This window comes from Chiloscyllium punctatum, chromosome 2 (genome assembly GCF_047496795.1).
Source record: "Chiloscyllium punctatum isolate Juve2018m chromosome 2, sChiPun1.3, whole genome shotgun sequence".
Lineage (NCBI taxonomy): Eukaryota > Metazoa > Chordata > Chondrichthyes > Orectolobiformes > Hemiscylliidae > Chiloscyllium > Chiloscyllium punctatum.
The window spans coordinates 130552694-130570304 of record NC_092740.1 but is presented as its reverse complement, the minus strand read 5'-3'; the positions used below and the strand labels follow the sequence as shown (position 1 = coordinate 130570304).

The following is a 17611-nucleotide window of genomic DNA, read 5'->3' as shown; positions in this document are numbered from 1 at the left end:
TATATGACACAAACTTCAAAGAATTTTGCGTCTGAACCCCTGGGTCCCTCTGTTCTACAACACAACCTACCTTACATCATCAGTAAATGGCCTGTTATGTCTGGCCTTACTATGGAAGGCAGGTTATCGATGAAGCAGTTAAGAAAGAGGTGGTGGCACAGTGGTCATGTCATTGGACAAGTAATCTTAAACCCCAGATCATTTTTTTAGGGAAAGGGATTTGAATCCCACCATGGCAGATGAAGAAATTCACATTCAGTAAAATATCTAGAATAAAAAGCTGGCCCAAAGACAACCATGTCAATCATTGTTAAAAATCCACTTGGTTCACTAATGTCCTTTAGGGAAGAAAATCTGCTGTCCTTTAACTAGGCTGCTCTACCTGTGACTCTAGATCCACAACAATGTGGGTATCTCTGAACTGTCTTTGAGGCAATTGTGATGCAAGATGAATACTGGCCTAGCCAGCAACACCCACATCCCACTAATGAATTGTTTAAAAAAAATCTCTTGCAATGATGTCTTAGTACAGAGATGATTGGTCTCCAATTACCACCACCCAGCTTTGTGTTAGGCATGATGATAATTAGTTGAAAGAGATTTTTACTGCCTTCAATTTTTCTAGGTCGCATTGATGTCTCCTTTGTCAAATGCTACCTTGATATCAAGTGAAACTGTTGCCCATGGAATTAAGCTAAGAGTAATTGCATTTCAGGAGTCATTGATTATCATAACATCAGAAAACAAAGTGACACCAGCGTACTTTAGAAGAAACTTGAGAACACAAGAGGAAGAAGAGAATCATATGGTAATTCAGTGCATTATGGTGGGAAAAAGCTTGTGTGGACATCGTTGGGCTGAATGTTTCAGTGATGTAAATTCTACGTAAAATGAGGATTCTGTCTCGTTTATGAAAGAAATTCCATTCAGTTGATTCTGGATTCTCACCAGATCTCTGGAGATAAACAGTAATATTGTGAATTGACAAGACCTCAATCCTCCTTACAGATATCAGAAACCCAATATGTAGGGACCTATAAGAGGTAAGCACCAACCCATTAAGCAAGGGCATCAAGCAAAGTGGTATTGAGAGAGCTGTAGAAACCTGGTCCTCTGCTCAGGTACTTACATTTACTTTATTTCCATGGGGTGTAAGGAGCTGAATGTCACCGTGCACTAGCAGTGGATATCCTGTTGCAGTACAGTTGAGTTCTAAGGTCACTCCAGCATTTGCCTCAATGCTGCTACTAGGACTGACCAACTGAAAAGGGACTTCTCCAAAACCTGCAAGGTAAAATAGGATTTCACAAATTGCAGGACTATTTTTTCGATAAAAAATTCTGTAATGAGTGCTGGAGTCAGGGTGCAGGGGTTGGGCTCCTCTTCAAGGGTAATCTAGCAGTGTAGATTCTGAACACAGGATGGACAGTGATGGCCCCTGTATGCCAAAGTAACTGCAGCTTTTAAAGTTCAGGAGGGATTAGCACTGGAAGCCATCATGAGGCACATTCTTACACCAGCAATTTCAGGGCCAGTAACAGATGTAAAGTAAAAGGGAACGTGAACTGAACCATATTTGGATGCTGTCCTCTTTTCAATTAATCCCTCCTGTGTTCCACTCTATCATGATATTCCCTTTTGTTCTTCCTCCACCATTCTTTCTCGGTTTCTGTATTTGCTTAAAACACAGTTAGATTTCTAACTTACTTCTGTCCTGATTAAAGATAATTGATGTGAAACCTGTTTCAGTATTATTTGATGCTGTGTGGCCTGTTGAATTGATCCAGCTGCTTTTTCTTTAAGACAAGATTAATCCTCTGGTGCTGCACAAGCAGCCTTACCTTAGATGTGAATCTTCACTGTTGCTGGATTAAAATCTTGGAAATCCCTTCCTAACACCTCCGCAGGTGTTCCAACATAAGAATCAGAGAGGCACGGAACAGACCATTTGGTCCAACTCGTCATGCTGACCAGATATCCTAAATTAATCTAGTCCCATTTGTCAGAACTTGGCCTATACCCCTCTAAACCCTCCACCACTTCCTCTGGCAGTTCATTCCATACATGGACCACCCTCTGCGTGAGAAAGTTGTCCCTAAGGTCTCTTTTATATCTTTCCCCTCTCATCTCTAAGCCTATATTCTCAAGTTCTGGACTCCCTCACCCTAGGAAAAGACCTTGTCTATTTACCCTATCCATGCCCCCCATGATTTTATAAACCTCTATAAACCTCAGCCTTCGACACTCCAGGGAAAACAACTCCAGCCTTTTCAGTCTCTGCCTTTAGCTCAAACCCTCCAACCCTGATAATACCCTTGTAAATCTTTTCTGAACCCTTTCAAGTTTCACAATATCCTTCTGATAGGTGGGAGATCAGAATTGCTCACAATATTCCAATAGTAGCCTAACCAATGTCCTGTACAACCGCAACATGAAGGACTGCAGCTATTCAAGAAAGCAGGTCACTTGTGCATTCTCCAGGGTAGTTAGGAATAAACAACAAATGCTGGTCTAGCCAGTAATGTCCTTGAGTTGTATAGAGCATGCATGCGCAAGGAGGAAGCCAACATCGTTGATAAACGATAGAAAGCATTAGCCAGTTTCAAACATGGTGCTGCAGGAATTATATGGATGAAAAGGTTCTTGAAATTTGAATTTTTAGAAATATATACAGTATGCATTTCATTCCATGCCATCATCTTCATCACTGAATAAAACAAAGACTGGCTCCTAATGTTGGCCTTCCTCCACTCCCGGCACAGTCTCCCACCGCTCCTGAGAAGGGAAAGCTTCACTTTGTGAGCCCCAGCCCTTCACTTTATGACTCCCATAACCTTGACCCCAGCCTCCCCAATGCCCATATCAGAGGTGCACGCATGGATGCTGACATCACTGTGCACGGGATCTGGCGATGTCATGTGTAGACACTTCCTGTGGCCTGTTTTGTCATAGCATTGGCTGCGTCTGCACAAACACGAGGGCTATTTTGGCATTATGAGTACAAACTCTGTTGGAAATGTAAACACTGACCAATGTTTCAATCCCAGAGAGGCATTATACATAACCCAATGTGTTCTCATTCAATCTTTCAAAGCAGGCTGTGATTCAGTAGTGGAATGACAATCCTGCCAATAATTATTTTCTCATATATAAAAACCTCAATTTGGGTTACATCATAACTTGAGGAGGCTATTCAGCCTCTCCTCGTTCCTTAAACCTGTCTATCTATGTCACATTCCATTTTCTAAATTTGCATGTAGCCCTTTGTGACATTACCTCCATGTTAAGTTGCACTCGTTGACATTTTTGTTATTTTGTAATTTTGCTTTACCTTCCTTCTCACAGTGTAGGCCTTGCCATCCAACAGGACACAGGCATCCTTCAAAGCGATCACATTCTCCATCATTAACACAATCACACTTGAGCCGACAGTCAGCCCCATAAAAACCAGGATCACAGGCTAAAAGCAAAAACAAAAGCTCAGTAAAAACAATTTTTCATAATAAATCATGGTCAACAAAGTGAACTTTTGAAGGACCCTCTCAAAAGTCTGGAGTATGATTGAATATTTTAATTCCATAACAGTTTGGAGAACTTTCAATCACATCACAGCATAATGACCAAATGGCCAAAATATCTGTTTCATTCAAATAATGAAATGCAGACATAGTGACAGTTGTGCTTTTCCAATTATGAATTTTTCCCAAGACAGAGGCAGCAAGTGTGAATATGAACAGCAATTATGATATAAGAGGCAATAGATATAATAACGTCTTTTTTTCTGTTATTGGTTAGAAGATAAGAGTTTTACTGATGCACAATGAGTGTTGACATGTCAACTTTCACTCTCACATTAAATTAGTTGATCTCCCCAAACTAATTTTGAGGTTTATATTTTTTAAAAATTTATAAGCTTTTGGAAACTAATGGACATACTAAATTATTTTATGAAGTAAATTTTGTGTCACTAACGAAGAGATTTCTTTGTCATAGGCTGTACAGAATCAAAGAGTATGTGAGCACTTTCAGGATTTTTGGAATAAAGTATAGCATTTGATATTTAGAGTTGAGTGTCATGGTTTACTAGGTAAAAATAATGACTGCAGATGCTGGAAACCAGATTCTGGAGTACAGTGGTGCTGGAAAAGCGCAGCAGTTCAGGCAGCATCCGAGGAGCAGGAAAATCAACGTTTTGGGCAAAAGCCCTTCATCAGGAATACAGGCTGAGTGCCTGAAGGGTGGAGAGATAAATGAGAGGAGGGTGGGGCTGGGGAGAAAGTAGCATAGAGTACAATAGTGTGACTGGGGGTGGGGATGGAGGTGATAGGTTGGGGAGGAGGGTGGGGGAAGGTAGCAAAGAGTAGAATGGGTGGATGGGAGTGGGATGAAGGTGATAGGTCAGAGAGGAGGGTAGAGTGGATAGGTGGGAAAGAAGATGAGCTGGTAAGACAAGTCATGGGGACGGTGCTGAGCGGGAAGTTTGGAACTGGGATGAGGTGGGGGAAGGAGAAATGAGGAAACTGGTGAAGTCCACATTGATGCCCTGGGGTTGAAGTGTTCCGAGGCGGAAGATGAGGTGTTCTTCCTCCAGGCGTCGGGTGGTGAAGGAGTAGCGGTGAAGGTTTACTGCCTTTTTACAACAACTGTACCTTGATCACACTGAAGTCCTTTCCATCCAGTAGCACAAGAGCAGCCATAAGGGGCAGGTAAGCAGAACATGGAGAAATGACAAGTTCCTCCAGTACATGGTGTGCAGTTTCTCCCGTATGTATTTTGCCCACATGCTAGAAGTCAAAGAATTTTAATGAGGTACAAATCAGTGTGAAGTCAATGCGAATTGCTCAATGAACAACAGATTTATGTTCTAGTGAAGAGCATTCCAGCCCCCTTGTCTTTGTCAGCTCTTTGCTGGAACAATGCAAGCCTAATGTCTCTGCCCTGTTCTATCCTTTCATCCTGTTTCTTCCTCTGTTTCAGCTCTGCATCCAATTCTTTTTCAAAGTTGCAGTGATCACTGCCTCAAAAACTCCCCATGTTGAAATAATTGTTGTTCCATAATTTTCTATGTAAAAAAATGTACCCCTCACATCTTTTAGCAAAACGATTATTGAATTTGTATGACAAGATGTGGATGTGGGCTGAAAATGAGGCCACAGGTGTGATCCCAGGACTAATTTCTTTTTGTTTCATATAACGGACATGTAGGGTGGTCTAGGCAATGAAAGGGGATGAAATAATGATACAGAACTATGCCTCCAACATATGGGCAGCAGATAACATAGGCTAGTCAGAGTGATTAGACTTTTTACATTGCCAAGGAATGAGCGACTTCAATGATTGCAGAAATTGACTTGATTCAATAAAACCCTCAAACAACCAAAATACCAAATACAGTTGTTATAACCCTATCTGTTCTTACTAACGTTTCCCTCTACAACTAACTCCTAATGTTAACTTTTAAAATTCATCAGAATATTCTGCATAAAGTTCATTCTTCAGCTCAATGCCTGAATCAACCTTGGGAACAGCAAGAAGCAGCAAGGATCAGGATTATCTGCTGATTAGTCACGACCCACATTGCAGAAAGGCATCCAAAGCCAGAAGGGAGTTTAACACTATGAGTTTGCAACAGATGCAAAAATGACTGGTAAGAAAAGTTACAATCTGGAGGGAAAAATGATGGGTCAGAATTGGAAAGCCAAATCCTACAGTCCTGTGTCTGAGTTGATGGTGACAGCTTGCGCAGTGAGATCCACAAAAGGATGGCTATTTTTGAGTGAAGCTGAACATAGATTTCCAGCTACAGATGGGAAGTCAGGATTCTGCACCTTTAATTCAAGCACTGATAATAGTCCCCGACCACAATTAGTAGGTGCATTAGGTCATTATGATTTGCTTGTTATATGCGGTGATAGTAGTATCAAATGTATATACTGTAAACATACTTTTGATAAACAGATGGTCACCATTTAACAACTGCCTATTGTAACTGTTTATGGTTACACTCAAAATCGTATTACAAAGATCATCACTTCAGTTAGGCTAAAACTACAACTTTGAGTGAACTCAGTAGAGTCTATCACTGGATAAGCACAGAACTCACCAACCAACAAGAGACAGTCAGCACAATTAAAATAGTTCAAGCGGTGTCTTTATAACTGCTATCTGTGGTGACATAAATTTGTCATGACATTGGCTCAATATAGGCAATGTCCAGGCTAAGTACTGATGGTGTGAGTAGCCTCAAGTTTTATACTCTCTGTGTTCCCGATTTTCACAAGAACTAGTATGGAATTGAACAAAGGAGGCAGAACTGACTGAACTAATTCAACTTTTGCCAGACTATAAGATTCTGGAAATTGATCAAGGGTACTAAAGACAACAGTTTCCAAATCTAAAATTTCTCATGCAATTTTAGAATGAAGTTACAGAATTCTGTTTTTACCTCTTTTAAAAGGGAAGCTTAAGTGATAATTAAATATTCATATCTGTTTTTCAGGACAGGTTTGTTATCAATCTACTTATCAGTTTGATTTAACAATATATACAGTAAACTTTTTGATTTGCTAAAACAAAGATATTCATTTCTATTGGACTTTTAAGGACACAGGATACCCAAAAACACTTTCAGATAGGCACACTAGAACATATGAATTAAGATCAGGAGTAGGTCACTCGACCCCTCAAGCCTACATCACGATTCAATCAAATTATAGCTGATCCGATTGTAATCGCTAACCCATATTCTCAGTTGGCCTGATGATCCTTCAGGCTCTTCAGAATCTGTATATCTTGGCCTTAAAAATATTCAAAGACACTGCTTTCACCACCTTTTGAGGAAGAGAGTTCTAAAATTGTCAACACTAAGAAAAACATATTCTCTTTATTTCAGTCTTAAATAGGTGACCCCTTATTTTTAAACAAGGGTTACTAGTTCTACGTTTTCTCACAAGAGGAAACATTCTTTTCACATATATTTCACAGGATCTATTATGTTTCAATCAAATTATCTCTTATTCTTGTTAATTCCATTGGATACAACCCTAGCCTATTTAACTTCTCCTCATAAAATAACCCCCCCATTCCTGATATTAATAAACGTTCTCTGTACTGCTTCCAACACATTTCCATGCTGTATAAAATAAGCAGACCAATACTGTGTACCAAACTCCAGAAGTAATCTCACTAATGCCCTGTATGTCTGAAGCATGACCTCCTTACTTTAGTATTCAGTTCCCCTTGCAATATATAACATCATTCAATTGGCTTAATTTTTTGCTGTGCCTGCTTACTAACCTTTTATAAACCATGAATGATGACACCAGATTCCTCTGCACCTCAGAGCTCTGCAAACTCTCACTGTATAGATAATATGCTTCTGTTTGTTCTTCCTGCCAAAACAGGCAATTTCATATCTTCCCACATCATTCTCTATTTATCACGTCTTTCAATAGAATCTCTATTGTGTGAAAATAGGCCATTCAGCCCAACAAGTCCACACCGATCCTCCAAAAAGTAACCAACCCACACCCATTCCCTTACATTTACCCCTGACTAATGCACCTAAACTACACATCCCTGAACACTATAGGATAATTTAGCATGGCCAATTCACCTAACCTGCACATGTTTGGATTGTGGGAGGAAACCAGGACACCCAGAGGAAACCCACGCAGACACGAGGAGAATATACAAACTCCACACAGACTGTTGCCTGAGACTGGAATCGAACCTGGGACCCTGAGACAGCAGTGCTAACCACTGAGCCACTGTCTTTGCCCTCGCACTCTCTATATAACTATGTTGCTTTCAAATGTCCTCCTCACAACTCATTTTCCAATTGTTTTGTGTCATCAGCATATTTAGCAACCAGATCATTGGTCCCTTCATCCAAGTCATTTATGTAAGTTGTAAAAGTAGCAAATCCTACAGTAATCCCTGTGGCACACCACTTGCTACATCTTGCTAAATAGAAAATGACCCACTTATGCACAATCTCTGTATTCTGATAGCCAGTCAATCTTGTCTCCATGTAAATATTTTAACACCAAAACACATGTTTTAGTTTTTGCAATAACCTTTGGTCTGGCACTAAATCAAATGTTTTCTGGAAATCTAAGTACAGTACTTCCACTGGTTCACGTTTTTCCACAGAACATGCCACTTCCCTAAAGGACTGCTATAAGTTGATTGAGCATAATTTTCTTTTCACAAAACTACATTGATATCACTTATTACTTTCAGTTTTATTTTTAAGTGTCCCCCTCTAGTTTCTAATATCGTGACAGATATTAAGCTAACTGGCTTGTATTTTTCTGATTTGTAAATTCTTCCATAAAAGAGTTGCATTTACTATTTTTCTATCTAATTCACTGCATTTAGCGAATTTAGAAAATTAATACCAATGCATCAACTAATTCACTTTTACCATTCTATGATGAGGTTAATCAGGACATGGGATTTGTTAGCTGACAAATCTAACTAGTTGTACAGTACTACTTCCCTGGTGATTGCAATTTTCTTGAGATTTTCCCCCCTTTCCACTTTCTAATTTACAGCTATTTCTGGAACTTTACTTTTACCTTGTATAGTGAAGGGTAAAACAAAATAACTATTCAATTCGTTTGCAGTCTCTTTTAGTTAAGTTAATGGTAGGGCCCTGAGGTGTGTTGTAGAAATTAGAGAGACCTGGTGATTCAGGGGCATACTTCATAGAACATTGTGTCACAAGTAGACAGAGTAGTAAAGAAGGTATTTGGCACACTTGTCTTCATTGCTCAGATTTTTCAGTACAGGAGTTTGGGCGTCATGTTACAGTTATACAGAACATTGGTGAGGCTGCTTTTGGAATATTGTGTACAGATCTGATTGCCCTGCCACAGGAAGGGTATTATTACATTGGAGAGGGTGCAGGAAAGATTTCTAAGGATGTTACTGGCACTATAGGGTGTGAGTTATGAGGGAAGGCTGGAGAAGCTCAGGCCTTTTTCACTGTAGCATAGGAAGTTGAGGGGTGACCTTATAAAGGTTTATAAAATCAAGAGGGGCATGGATAAGGTGAATAGCAAAGGTCTTCACCCCAGGGTTGGGGAATTCTAAACTAGAGGGCATAGGTTTAAGGGGAAAGGAAAAAGAATTAAAAGGGACCAGAGGGGCAACATTTTCACACACAGGGTGGTTTGTGTGTGGAATGAACTGCCAGAAATGATAGATGCAGGTATAGATACAACATTTATCTATAATGTCTGTATTATAGATAATACAGACAGGTATATGCAGAGGAAAGCTTTACAAGGATATGGGCCAAACACAGGCAAATGGGACTAGCTTGGTTTGGGAAACTTGGTCGTTATAGAGGCATTGGTCTGATTGGTCTGTTTCCATACTACAAGATGATTAGGGGTTTAGATAGGGTTGACAGTGAGAACCTTTTTCCGCGTATGGAGTCAGCTGTTACTAGGGGACACAGCTTTAAATTAAGGGGTGGTAGGTATAGGGGTAGATTTTTTACTCAGCGGGTTGTGAGTTCATGGAATGCCCTGCCAGTAGCAGTGGTGGACTCTCCCTCTTTATTGTCATTTAAGCGGGCATTGGACAAGCATATGGAGGTTATTGGGCTAGTGTAGGTTAGGTAGGCTTCGGTCGGTGCAACATCGAGGGCCGAAGGGTCTGTACTGCGCTGTATTTTTCTATGTTCTATGCTTATCAAGTGTGCTCCATCATTCAGTGAGATCATGGCTGATCTGATAACCCTCAATTCCACTTTCCTGCCTTCTACCCATAACCTTTTATTCCCTAACTGATTGAAAATCAATAGATTTTTAATCATTAATTCTCTAGTCTCACAGTCCATTGAAGCAACATTCACTTTTTATCTCTTTTACTTTCTTTTCTAACCTTTTAGCCTTTTAAAAATGCTTACTATCTGTTTTCATATTTCTAGCTAGCTGTCTTCCATATTCTACTTTTTCCCTCCTGATTAACTTTTTATTCATTCACTACTGTTTTATATATTCTATCAAGCTTCTGATTTGACATCATTTTTCATTTAATAATATGCTTTTTCTTTACACTTGAAATTTTCTTTACGTTATTTTAGTTAACCTCTGAAGGTTATTTTTCTTTCTTGTTGGAATGTATCTGTTCTGTAACATTCCTTTAAATGTCTCCAACAGCATCTCTATTTACTTATTGTTATGACCCTTTTGGAAAGTACACTGATTCCCCAGCCCCAAAACCCTGGGGTTGTCACACATGTTAATGATTTAATCACAACATACAAAGTCGTCAATTTACACATCTGTTGGAATCAAGCTAACAGAAGACCAGTTCTTCTGCTTAACAAGAATTATTATTTATTACAGATAAGTAAATTCTAATCACAAGTAAACAGCTATGAACTACCAACAAATGGCTTTCCTAGTTTAAAATTGAATCCTTTTTAAAAACACCTACACATATATGAACAGTTATAGGCAAACAAAAAAATGATTTCTGGGTAGAGGGAAAAATACTGAGTAAAACAACATTAGTCCACAGGATTAACTGAGATGTTCCTTTTTCATAGAGTCGTAGGGTCATAGGGTCATGCAGCATGGAAACAGACCCATTGGTCTAACTCTTGCTTGCCAAGACTTTCTGTTCATCAATTTCCATTTTCCATATTCTTTCCCATCTATACAGAAGGCACAGGGCAATTGGTGTACAAACTGCAAAGTTTCTTAGTTACTGGTTAAAGGTAACAGCTTACAGTTACTAGTGGGAGAAAATAACTGGGTTTCCTCACAAAGAGAGAGACATCGACACAACTTGCCTTCCCAACAATCCAAAGACTGTTCCCAGTTTCATACACACCACAAATTGTTGAGCTGCCAGGAGCCAATCAGAGAGTTATTATCAGATTGATAACCTTTGACATCCAAGACTGGTTTGTGCATTAGTGACCAATCAGATACTTATCACTGCACAACTCCCCCATCAACATCCCATCTAATTTCAGCTGTCTACAAACATAATCCTCCGCTGCTTGAACTAAGTACCAGTGTAAATGCCATATGCAAAGGATTTCATTGACTTGCTTTTTGTTTAAATGTGCAGCAATTCCTTCCACAGTCCTTGGTTTCAAAACTGTTTTTTTTCCCCAATGTAGTCCACAATCAAAAATGCAGAAAATAAAATGATGCAGTCTTTACACTATCCTTTAATCTAATTTTCCAGATTCTTTTAGCTTGCTTTGTGTTCATGCCCTGATAACTACACTTATTTTCATTTAACATACCAATCTTAGACTCATATTTCTCCTCCTCAAACTGAATGTAAATTTCAATATTGTGGCCGTTGCTCCTTAGGTGCTCCAGAATGTATTGTCCTATGAAACTATTCTTAATATATTCTATATGCTCTTTACTTAGGCTATCATTGTTCATTTTATTTTCCAATCACCACAAAGATTAAAATCTCCAATAATTATTTCCATACCTTTCTGACAAGTTCACATTGTTTCTTCTTTTCATACTCCATCCTGTGTGGTTACCATGAGGGGATTGCACACTATTTGCATAAGTGGCTTCTTATCATTTACCATTTCAAAACATTTCCCCATCTGGATTTCTTGAACTCTGATTATAGTTTCTATTGTGCGAATAGCATTATTCAGGAACAGATCAAGCATTTCTCTTTTCTTGATTTCCTCTCCTGAAATGTCATGTACCCTTCAAAATCCAGGTCTCAATCTAGGTCATCCTGTCTCTGAAATGGCTATCAGATTGTACTTATTTATTTCTGTTTGTGCTATCAGTTTATCTTTTTTTGCATGCTACTTGCATTCAGATACACAGTCTTTGGCTTTGTCATTTTATCAGTTTTATAACTTCTAACTTACCTATTAACCTGCTCATTGATGTGTATTCTTTATCCTAACCTGTCACAGTCCATTTATCATTTCTCAATCACTACTTTCTGTAATGTCTTGCTTCTGATTTGCTACATCTTCCTAAACTTTTTCCCTTGCCCCCACTAGTTAGATTAAAAACTTCTCTATTTCCCTAGTTTTCCACTCACTAGAACATTCATTGCAGTATGGTTCAGGTGTAGACTGTCCTAGTGTACTTCTACCACTTTCCTTAGCACTGGGGCCAGTGTCCTCTGAACTGAAACACACTTTATCATATCAGTCTTTAAGACAAGCATTAATTGCTGTAACCTTTTTGCTTTACACTAATTTTAACTCTGCTTAGTAATAAACCAGAGATTATGACCCTTGGGTTTCTACTTCTTAATTTGGCATCAAGCTCCTCATGCTGACTATGCAGAACCTTTTGCCTTGTTCTGCCTATATCATTTGTCCCTATATTGATCATGATGATTGGATCTTCTCCCTTCCACTGTAAATTTGTCTCCACCCTGTACCCTGTACCAAGATCCCAAACCCTAGTCTTGGGCAACTGATGTAGATGACTGCATCCTTGCTCCTTGCTGCAGAGTCAATCCCTCTCACTGTGTTGTATCTTCTAGCACTACCTTTGTCTTTGTTCCTCTGACCTGCATGACTTTCTATAACACAGTGCCAGGATCAGTTGGCCCATCCAGCCTGCAGCCCTTACTCTCATCCAAATAAAAACAAAAAACAAAAACCTCAACCTGACGGCCAATTGCAAAGGATGAAGCTGTTGTACTCTTGCCCTCTGGGTCCCTTTACCTGCCTCACTTGCAGTCACACCATCCTCTCCCTAACCAATGACCAAATCAGAAGATCCTATCCGAAGGTGATTGTTTTGTGGAATAGAGGTTACTTTCCCCTTCTCTAATGATTGTCATTCAACCCCCACATTATAAAATCTGAGCTCCAGTTGCTCAAGCTATAAACAGGTTATAGCTCAAACAGTTTATTACTTTAATTGTTGCAACCGGAAACCATTTATTAAATCCCTGGTTTAAGATCACTGCCAGATATATAGGAATTAGGTGCTTTATTCAACTTATGAAATTCATACCTGTTTTGCATCGCTCCCCCATGAAGCCTGGTGGACAGATACATTCTCCTGTCTCATCATTGCAAATCCCTCCATTTAGGCAGACTGGACAGTGCTTAAAGCAGTCAGCTCCCCACATGTGAGCTTCACATTCTGTAACACCAATATTTCAGCAATAATATATTAAAGCTGTTCAATATTTCAACTAAACACAACAAAAGATTGATTTAAAGAATGTTTGCTCCACAAAGATTTGTATTTATTTAGCCGTTTAATGTCTCAAGGTACTTAATTATCAAATAAATTAAGATCTTAACACAGGTGGGAGTGGACTTGGTGGCTTAGTGGTTAGCACTGCTCTCTCACAGCACCAGGGATCCAGGTTCGATTCCAGCCTCGGGCTGTCTGTGTGGAGTTTGTACATTCTCCCCATATCTGTGTGGATTTCCTCCAGGTGATTTGGTTTCCTCCCACAGTCCAAAGATGTGCAGCTCAGGTGGATTGGCCATGCTAAATTGCTCACAGTGTCAAAGGATGTGTAGGCAAGACTAGGTTAGCCATGGGAAATGCAAGGTTATTGGGATAAGGTAGGGAGGTGAATCTGGGTGGGACGTTCTTTGGCAGGTCAGTGTAGACTCGATGGGCCAAATGACCTGCTTCCACATTGTAGGGATTCTGTGGTTCTAGCTGACCAAAAACTTCATTACAGAGGCAGGTTTTAAAGTGTGCCTTAAAGAAACAAGTTGAGAGAGAAAATTCTGGAGTGCGGTGCCAAGGCAGCTGAAAACATTATCACCAATGGTGTGGTAATAACAATCGTGAGGGTAAGCTATAAGGAGGATGAATAGATGTTTAGTGTGATTTGGTCAAGTTAAGTGGGCAAATGCATGGCAGATGAAAGTATAATGTGGATAAATGTGAGGTCAAGCATTTTGTTATGAAAAACAGAAATCTGAACGGTGACCAGTTGGGAGAGGTGCAATGAGACCTGGGTGCTCTTGTACACCTGTCTCTGGAAGTAAGTATGTAAGGGTAGCAGGTAGTGAATAAGGCAAATAGTATGCTGGCCTTCAGAGTGAGAAATTTGAGTACAGGAGCAGGGATGTCTTGCTGCAGTTGAAGAGGTCCCTGTTGAGACCAATCCTAGAGCACTGTGTGCAGCTTTGGTCCCCTTATCTGAGACAGGATGTCCTGGTTATGGACAGAGTGCAGCAAAGATGATTGAGAGACTGATTGGTTTTGATTACATGCACTAGAGTTTAGACGATTGGTGGGGGCGTTGTGATGGATCTCAGAGACATCTATAAAATTCAACAGGATCAGACAAGGTAAACGTATAAAGGATGTTCCCAATAACCAGGAAGTCCAGAACCATGGAACACAGTTTAGGGATACAAAGTAGGCCATTTAGAACTGAGATGAGGAAGACTTTCTTTACCCAGAGAGAGTAGTGAACATATGGAATTCTCTGCCACAGAAAGTGGCTGAGGCCAAAACAGTAAACCTTTTCAAGGAGGCAGATATATTTCTTCGGGTTAAAAGGATCAAAGGATTTGGGAAGAAAGTAAGGACAAAGTACTGAGTTAAATGATCAGCCATGATTGTATTGAAGGGCAGAGCAGGCTCTAAGGGCTGAATTGCCCACTCCTGCTCTTACTTTGTTTCCATTGGGTAAGCTGAAGAGGTCAGACTTGGAGTAGTGTAGACTTCTTGAAGTTTATCAGGCTGGAGGAAGTTAGACAGATAGGAGAGGCAAATCAATACCTTACAAACCATGTCCTAAAATGATTTATTCACATAATCAATAGTTTTGACAGTTATAATGTAAAGGCAAAAGGATTGGATATTAAATAACATAGATCAGAAGTTGATTTCAACAGAGTCTTACTGCTGTTATTTGTGGAATAATTTAAACAAACATTTCTGATTTTTATTCATTTGAAAATGCATTCGCTGTGTCTGAGTCACCGCTCCTGAGTGGTGGATATATGTCCAGGACTTAATTGATGCCACATTCATCAAACTGGGCAAACTACATTTACTGAGAAATATCCTAAGAACTATAAACAAGAGTAGGCCACTTAGCCCATTGAACCTTCTCGAACATTTAATAAATCATGGCTCATCTGATTGAGGTCTGAACTACAATTTTCTGTCTATTCTCCATAACCAGTGACTCTCAGGGTGACACAGCAAGGTTTTATTGGGAAAACTGGAGCTGAGGAAATGATCAATGAACAGGATTGAGAGTCACTAATGTTGCAGGGTTAAATCATATCTCCAATGGGTTCCCAAGTGAACAGTAATAAAGATCTGAGTACAAACATCAGGTTGAACTTTGTCAGTGCAACATAACCAACCTTATCTAAGAATCATAGAATCCCTACAGTGTAGAATCTGACCATTCAGGCATCGAGTCCACATTGACCATCTGAAGAGTGGCCCACCCAGACCCACCCCCTACCCTATCCCTGTAACATTACCTATCCCGCACATCTTAGGAATGTGGGAGGAAGCTGAGCAGCTGGAGGAAACCCACACAGACACAGGGAGAATGTGCAAACTCCACACAGACAGTCACCTGAGGCAGGTATCAACCACAGGTTCCTGATGCTGTGAGGCAGCAGTGCTAACTACTGAGCCACAATACCATTCTATATATTTGTACAATTTCCAGGGCACCACAACACAGGCAATATATTGGTGAGTTAAAAGCACTGTGCCAACCCCTGCAACAAAAAAAATCAAGCCATCAGGGAGGCAGCCAGAATACCCCAGGCTGTCTCCTGTTGTAATGGAGGGCCCACCTCCCACTGGTAAACACTTTGCTGTGGCAGGAAACGACCTTTAACTGGAAACTTTGGTGACTCAATTACTCTCTGGGCACGAATAGATGCCCTGCATCTTCACCACCGCTAGCAAAATGGCATTGTATTCCATTCAACCCCTCCTTCACCATTTCACAGCCATGTTTCCTGCTTCCCACTGTTACCCAGAAGACTGGTAAAATCTAGCCTATAGTAAATGAACATCTCACCTGCTAACCATGGAAACCATAAAATCACTACAGTGTGGAAACAGGCCCTTGGGCCCAACAAGTCCACACCGACCCTCTGAAGAGTAACCCACCCAGATCTATTCCCTTATATTTACCCCTGACTAATGCACCTAACCTACACATTCCTGAACGCTATGGGCAATTTAGCATGGCCAATTCACCTAACCTGTACATCTTTGGACTGTAGAGGAAACCAGAGCACCCGGAGGAAACCCATGCAGATACAGGGTGAATGTGCAAACTCCACACAAACAGTTGCCCGAGGCTGGAATGAAACCCAGGTCCCTAATGCTGTGAGGCAGCAGTGCTAACCATTAAGCCACCATGCCACCTCGGTGCTAACATCAAGGTGTTAAACAGAGCACCAAGTTATCACAAAACAGCAGGGAAAGAGATGTCTTGTAAATAGCCATTGGGACACCAGTGTGAGATCTGAAAATGGTATCATAGGTGTAATGGAATGAGAGTGCCTTTTGGAGTCAGTACTCACACTGTACATCAGTCAGAAGCTGGATGGTAGGGAAGCGGTGGCTAATTGCACACTTCTGCACAACATTTATTTCCATTAATCTTACTAATGATACATTGCTGCTTCTATTCAGGAAAGCCTAAGTCTGTGACCTGGATTTTCTCTCAATTATCTGACCATTTCATCACACAGTTCTTGACTTTTTTCAAACTAAATGCACTCACTGCTTTTTGTCAGTTTTGAAATTAGACAGGGAGAAAATTGAGGGAAACCCTGCTCTGAGTTCTGACATTTCTGCCACTAATACAGTAATCATAAATCAGCCCAGTCAAAACCACACATCAGTCCTATGTTCAAAATAAAACTCTAACCATGTATGTGCAGGTTCATGATTCATAGCCAGTTTAGACAAAAATACAAAAATATTAGAATTAGGTCAGAGGTGAGTTTTTTGTTGTGACTGATCTATATAAGTGCAAGAAAAGGAATAAATCATGTCATATTCCAAAGGCCCAGAAGACAATCATTCAGCCCCTCAAACTTGTTACAGCACTTAATTAGATTCTGAATCTTGACTGATCTATGTCCCAATACCATTTACCTGTCTTGATTCCCTAAACCTTAGGAGACAAAAATCTATCAATTACAGTGAGCCGTGTGCCAGTGAGATTAAGAATAGGAGGAAAGGGTGGGTCAATAAGTGGCTGAGGAGATGGTGCAGGGGGCAGGGATTCACCTTTTTGGATCATTGTGATCTCTCCTCGGGCAGAATTGACCTGTATGGGAGAGATGGGTTGCACCTAAACTGGACTGCTCAATATCCTGGCAGGGAGATTTGCTACTGTTACTTGAGAGGATTTAAACTATTATGGAGTGAGGGTGGGAAGCAGTAGTGTGAAAAAAAATGGCTCAGAACTTAAAGGGAGCAAGTTAAATAGACAAGACAGGTAAGGACATGGCAGAGAGCGAGATAAAACTAAAGAACTAAACTGCATTTATTTGGTAAGGCAGATGCACTCAGGTCATGGATGGGAACATGGGCATGGAATATCATAGCTATGACAGAAACATGGCTGAGGGAGGGACAGGACTGGAAGGTTAACGTTCCAGGGC

The 17611-nt window shown here is 40.2% G+C and overlaps 1 protein-coding gene across 1 annotated transcript in view; it reads right to left on the bottom strand.

Annotated features, from left to right (window-relative positions):
- The window catches only part of tek (TEK tyrosine kinase, endothelial), a 121623-nt gene that overhangs the window by 64928 nt on the left and 39084 nt on the right, over positions 1 to 17611 (bottom strand). The window contains exons 5-8 of the mRNA XM_072589014.1: positions 12993 to 13124; positions 4650 to 4784; positions 3332 to 3460; positions 1130 to 1284 (exon numbers count right to left, since the gene is read on the bottom strand). Coding sequence (XP_072445115.1) covers positions 1130 to 1284; positions 3332 to 3460; positions 4650 to 4784; positions 12993 to 13124 — 551 coding nt within the window. The remainder of the gene's footprint in view (positions 1 to 1129; positions 1285 to 3331; positions 3461 to 4649; positions 4785 to 12992; positions 13125 to 17611) is intronic.